The 6,460-nt window shown below is 41.0% G+C and overlaps 1 protein-coding gene across 1 annotated transcript in view; it reads right to left on the bottom strand.

Moving 5' to 3' along the window:
• Positions 1 to 4,010: 4,010 nt before the first annotated feature.
• The window catches only part of LOC141127027 (uncharacterized), a 55,259-nt gene continuing 52,809 nt past the window's right edge, over positions 4,011 to 6,460 (bottom strand). Inside the window, exon 5 of the mRNA XM_073613151.1 lies at positions 4,011 to 4,498. Within this exon, the coding sequence (XP_073469252.1) occupies positions 4,223 to 4,498 (276 nt within the window). The 3' untranslated portion in view covers positions 4,011 to 4,222. The remainder of the gene's footprint in view (positions 4,499 to 6,460) is intronic.

Raw genomic sequence — 6,460 nt, 5'->3', positions numbered from 1 at the left:
CAGAACGCCAGCAGGGAACCCGAAAAAGAAGATCGGGGCTGCTCTGTGCAAAACCATTGCCAGAGCAAGTAAGTATAATGTTGTTTTTTTTTTTTTTTTTTTTAATATTGTTTATTCCTTTTACTATCACTTTTAAGTTTAACCAGGTAGATGGTCAGGCTTCATCTGATGCCAGTTTCAATCATACGGTGCTTCAAGCTGCTCTCTGTGTTCTATTGAGCCCTTCTCTTGAACCATTTGTTGCATGGGCCTCCTGGCATTTGTTTGCTGAGTTGTCCACCCCTCAGTTGGACTGCTTTTGGACATCCTATAGTCTAGGTCTATTATCCTGTAATTTACTATTAAGAAAATAGGATTTTTGACTAACCTGTAAAATCTTTTACTTGGAGTACATTACAATACACAGGTCTCTACCATCTATTTTCATAATTCACTCCTTTTTGCTAGCTACAAAACTGGGAGTGGGAGAGGTTACAATAGGGCTGTCCTTAAATCTTTGTGTGCCAGTGTCTAATCACCAGAAGGCAGCTGTATAACCTGTTGTTTAAGTTTTAAAGGTTCCCATTCTGTGTTCTGTAAAGTAATCTTAACAAATGGATTTTATAGGTTAAGTCAAAAATCCTATTTGTTCACCTTTTCTTTTAATCCTTTGTAACATATTAGCACTGCTGATCTCCCGTAGCCACTTTCTGTCTACATCCATTTACTTCACTCAATAACAGGAATCCCCTGCACAAAAACCTTTATGGCGCAATATGGTATTGTAATGAAGACTATTTATACAAATCCTGAAAATTACATTTGAAGTTACTTTAACATGTTAGATTTGGAGAGTTTAGTGATTGGGTTTACATGTACTTTAACTTATGTTTATGTGTGGAAAGCCATAGACAGAGCTAATCCAAATTAAAAAAAAACACAAAAAAAGTAAAATTCAGTATAGAAAACATCGTCATTGATAAAAACTAAATCTAGGATCCCATCATTGCATTGCAAACTCAATAACCACTAATAGCTGCACCATGATGTACACTGTGAGTACAGTCAATTTATCTCTGACCAAGGTCACCAATTGTCATCTTATATGTCTTTTTCAATTATTTGAATATTTAATTTTTTGGGAATTCAGACTTTTTATTTATTTTTACCTCTCCACTACTAGTATATTATTCTTGAATAATATTTTCAAGAGTGCATTAAAGGACTCGGCCTTCAGTTTAAAGTTTATTCATATTTAAAGTACTTCACCTCTCACTGTTTGACAGGAATGTTTTTACCCTTGAAAATGTTATTTTATAGTACAGAGCTTGTAAACTGGATAGATTTTATAAATTTGTAATACAGGTCTCTAGACTGTAACCCAAATGAACTCCCAACACCTTGCCCATGTAATGTAAATGCTCATTTAGGGCTGTACACAAGAAAATTAGCCACTTTACACTGAACATATTTGTACTGTGCCACTTCTGGATTGGGACCCACTGTATGATACTATGTTAGGTTTTTGGAGTACCCATACTGTAAAAATTAATTTTAATTTTTGCTAGGAAACATTTTTGTAGGTTAAAATAATAATCAGTTAGGGGGGTTCCAGATGACAATGCAATGACACTTGGGACCACAACACAAAGCTGGGTTTACATATGTGTGAATTGGATGTGGTTTTTCACCGCATCCAATTCGCATGTCATGCAAGTGTGACTGGCTCTCAATGAAGCTGGTTCACACATGTCTGGGGGGGCTGCGCTGCGTATTCCAAAAGGGTCCTGTGCGTTTTTGGGGCGGGGAAACAGGAATACACCGGACCTCAGGCTGGAAATGCTAAGTGACTGATAAGAGTATTATTGCCGTAATCAGGCGTTTAAAAATTTCTGCCACCAGCATCTCACAGTGGTAATAGTCAAGGCAGAGGAAGCTGAGCGCATAATCTGCTAGGTGAAGTGTTGCGCATATGTTCTGTGCTCTTTCTCCCACCATTCAGCCTAGAAGAAGCAGATGTACCAATGTTAAGTAGGCAAATTGCCTCTTTCAGTCCGACCTGCTTTTGTGCAGCTATGACATCTGTTCTAGTTATCGTGATACAGTCTTGCCGATCAAGTTGCGGGTTGAGGTAAGAACTAGTAGATACGCCTGTACTTTCCACCTGCATGTCAGAGCCTTGTGCACTAAGTGATGTCTGGGGTCAAAAGAGTACTGCTAGGGCCGCTTAATCTGCAATTTAGCTAGTCTACCTTAGAAGGCAGCACATCATTTATTCATCAATCATCCTGCACTTATGAATGACCTTCAATTTGAACAGAAGGAACCTTAAAGTGTCACTAAATCCACATCATAAAAACTATCGATAAATGGTGTATTACATGCTGTACATACTCTGAGATTTGTTTTCTGAAAAAAAACCTGGTTGATCCTTCTGCTCTCTATCTCCACCTTCTGACCAAGTCCTCAATTCAGCTAGGGATTTTGGAAAGCAGTGTTGGCAGTCCTGCACATGCTCAGTCTTCAGTGAGTTTCTATGCTGAGCATTTCCTCCTTATCACACCTGAGCAGCCCATGTGACTATAGAGTCACACATGTGGGTGTATACACAGTGGTAAATGACAGCCCACTCCCTCCCCCCTCCTCCATGCCCACTAACCAGCTTAACACAATGGGGGTGGGATATTATATGAAGATTTATGGAGGATTAACCTTATTCTGGGTGTGACACAGCCTGTGACTGGCAGAAACCTTCCCACACCATGTTACTGCCAAAAAATAATAAATATTTCACTTCAAGTTTACATTTGTATGACAATTTAAAACAGTTTATTATTATTTATTTTTACTCTGTATTCCAACGCTGTTTTTTTTTTACCATGTGACCAGCAGAGGACTAGAAGCTCCTCCTGCTTATGTTTCCCTGCAGACAGGCTGGGAAATTGCTGGGTCATGTGACAGCTGTATATCAATTAGCAAAAAGGTACTTAGTTTTTTTTTTTTTTTTTAAATATAATTATAGTGCCATCATCCACATACAGAAATAGAAGGGCCAATGGAAAATAAACCGTATGTGTGTTTAGTATCAATTTAAGGGTACCCTCCTGTTGTAAATATACCACCACTGCCCCCCATGTATCCTCTATACAGTCTGTGGATCAGGGGTTCCAGACGAAGCACCTTTCCACTAAGAAGTCAACTGCGTGATGTGATACAGGTGACACCTGCAATCCTGCCTGCGTTAATGACTTTTTACAGACTTTTGTTTCCTACATATTTACATTTGGTCTGTGATTTAGAGGTGTAGAATTTAGGCATTGCCAGGCAACTAACATTTTTTTGAGAGGAAGGACAGCTGCAATTTTCATGATCAACATACTTCAAAAGCATTCTAGTTTCCCTGTCACACGCATACAAGCACATCCATAGTTTGGTTAAATGCCAACTAACGTACCCTCATGGAAACATTTGCTTTATTTTTGTAAAAAGTTGAAGTTTAGGACCCATTTATCCCTGAGGCAAAGATGGGACTGCATCTTCTAGACCACAACATCCCCCTTAAGACCATGTATTTAAAGGGGTTGTAAAGGCTCGTGTTTTTTCACCCCCCCCCGTTTTACTTACCTGATTCCTCGAACTTGTCCCACGGGGACGCGCCGTCTCTCTGCTCGGGGGTTCTCGGCTGTTAATTGGATAGATTGATAGCAGCACAGCCATTGGCTCCCACTGCTGTCAAATCCAATGATGTGGCCGCCGGGGCCGAGTCCTACATTCGCATCTATGGACGCCGAATGCTGGACTCAGGAGCATGCTCGCAAGGTAACCCCCCCGGGAGAGCGCTTCTCCCAGGGGGTTATCTGATGCGGGGAGGAGCCGATACAGCCGCTGAGGGACCCCAGAAGAGCAGGTTCGGGGTTACTCCGTGCAAAACGAGCTGCACAGTGGAGGTAAGTATGATATGTTTGTTATTTAAAATTTAAAAAAAAAATGAACCTTTAGTGTCACTTTAAGGAAGTTATTGAATCTTTGAGTCCTGTATTTGTTATACTTTATTCAACATTTATTTTTTTATGAAAAACAACTTATAACTAAAATAAAATTTCTTGTAATCAGGTTATGTAACCAAAGTGAGGTATGTGTAGAGTGCAGAGGTCATATAAAAAGTACCTCTATAACACAAAACAGATGTACAAAATGGTCTATAAAATCTCTATGCAGGTACATTACGGTATATATTAGAGGCTCAGAATTTAAATGGCCAGAGCACAGGTGTTTGCTGGATGTAGCTCTTATATGCTGGGTCTTCTCCCCATTTTTTCAGGCCTTGTTTTTCTAGAATGGGAATACCACTGACATAACTGAGCAGGAACCACACAAATATTGGGGATATGATGCTCAGGTACTGGTAACCCCTCAGCACTGAAGAAGAAGCTAGGAAGAGGCCGCTCCACTGTAAGATCTCTCCAAGGTAGTTCGGATGACGACTGTATGCCCAGAGACCACTCTGAATGAATTTTCCCTGCAGAAGAATAAAGACACAATAATTTCCTGTAAAGTCAGATGATTAGACAATAAGCAGTAAAATAACTCAATATGGATAGAGGCAAGGTTGTTCCTGCTGCCCCCAAATCCTTAAAATCACCTGGGCTGACTTATCAAGCTGAAACTAAGTGAACGCCTTAAGACCCCATTCACACAGGGGCAACACGACTTGCAGGTCGCCTCAGCGAGGCGACCTGCAAACGAATGCCCGGGCGACTTGCAAAACGACTTCTGCATAGAAGTCTATGCAAGTCGCCCCAAGTTGCCCCCGAAGTCGTACAGGAACCTTTTTCTAAGTTGGAGCGACTTGCGTCACTCCCCTTAGAACGGCTCCATAGTACAGAACGGGAGGCGACTTGTCAGGCGACTAGGTCGCCTGACAAGTCGTCCCTGTGTGAATGGGGTCTAAAGCTGACTTCTGGGCACAAAAGCCTTCCTTGGAACACATCGATCTGCCAAACCTTTATGGCCACTGACAGATTAAGTGAATAACATTAATTATCTCCTTACAAGGTCATCTGAAAATGGGTGGGATATATTAGGCAGCAAGTGAATATGTTTTCCCTGAAGTTATTGATGTGTTGAAAGCAGAATAAATGTGCAGTTTGCTGTGTATGGGGCTGCGTAGCTGTAGACTGATCAGGGTGCCCATGCTGACCAATGTCCACAGCCAAATCATCTACAATTGGCAGGTGAGCATCAGAACTGGACTATGGAACAATGGAAGAAGGTTGCCTGGTCCACTGAATTACGATTTCTTACATCATACGGATGGACAGGAGCATATGTGTCACTTACCAGAGAAAGAGAGGACACCAGGATGCCGTATGAGAAGAAGGCAAGCTGGCGGAGGCAGTGTGATGCTTTGAGCAATTTTCTGCTGGGAAACCATGGGTCCTGCTGAAACATTGAAATGTACCTGCCTAAAACATTGTTGCTGACCAAGTACCTCCCTTAATGGAAAAGGCATTCCCTAATGGCAGTGGCTTGTTTCAGCAGAATAATGTGTCCTGACACCCTGCAAAAATGGTTCAAGAATGGTTTGAAGAACACAACAGTGAATTCTAGGTGTTGACTTGGCCTCCAAATTCTTCAGACCCCATTGCAATCAAGCATCTGTGGGATGTGCTGGACAATCAAGTCCAATCCATAGAGGTCCCACCTCACAACTTACAGGACACAAAGAATCTTCTACTGATGGCTTGGTGCCAGATACTGGAGCATTCCATCAGAGGTCTAGTGAAGTCCATGCCTTGATGGGTCAGGGCTCTTTTGGTGACAAAAGGGGGACCTACTCAATATTAATTGGGTAGTCATAAAGCTATGGCTGATCAGCGTATATTCCTTAACCACAAGGACTGGAAGAATTTCCCCCTTAATGACCAAGCCATTTTTTTTTGCGATATGGCACTGCGTCGCTTTAACTGACAATTGCGCAGTCGTGCGATGTTGTACCCAAATACACTTGACGTCCTTTTTTCCCCACAAATAGAGCTTTCTTTTGGTGGTATTTGATCACCTCTGCGTTTTTTTTTTTTTGCACTATAAACAAAAAAAGAGCGACAGTTTTGGAAAAAAAGCAATATTTTTTACTTTAATAAATATCCCCCACAAAAAAAAAGAAATTTCTTCCTCAGTTTAGGCCGAAATGTATTCTTCTACATTTTTTTAAAAAAAAAAAAAAATCGCAATAAGTGCTAATTGATTGGTTTGTGCACAAGTTATCGCGTCTACAAAATAGGGGAAAGATTTATGGCATTTTTATAAATGTTATTTTTTCTACTAGTAATGGCAGTGATCTGCGTTTTTTTTAGCAGGACTGCGACATTACGGCAGACAGATCGGACACCTTTGACACATTTTTGGGACCACTGACATTTATACAGCGATCAGTGCTATAAAAATGCACCGATTACTGTGTAAATGTCACTGGCAGGGA

The sequence above is a fragment of the Aquarana catesbeiana genome, linkage group LG02, assembly GCF_042186555.1.
Source record: "Aquarana catesbeiana isolate 2022-GZ linkage group LG02, ASM4218655v1, whole genome shotgun sequence".
Classification (NCBI taxonomy): Eukaryota; Metazoa; Chordata; class Amphibia; order Anura; family Ranidae; genus Aquarana; species Aquarana catesbeiana.
This window is presented reverse-complemented; position numbering and strand designations above follow the sequence as displayed.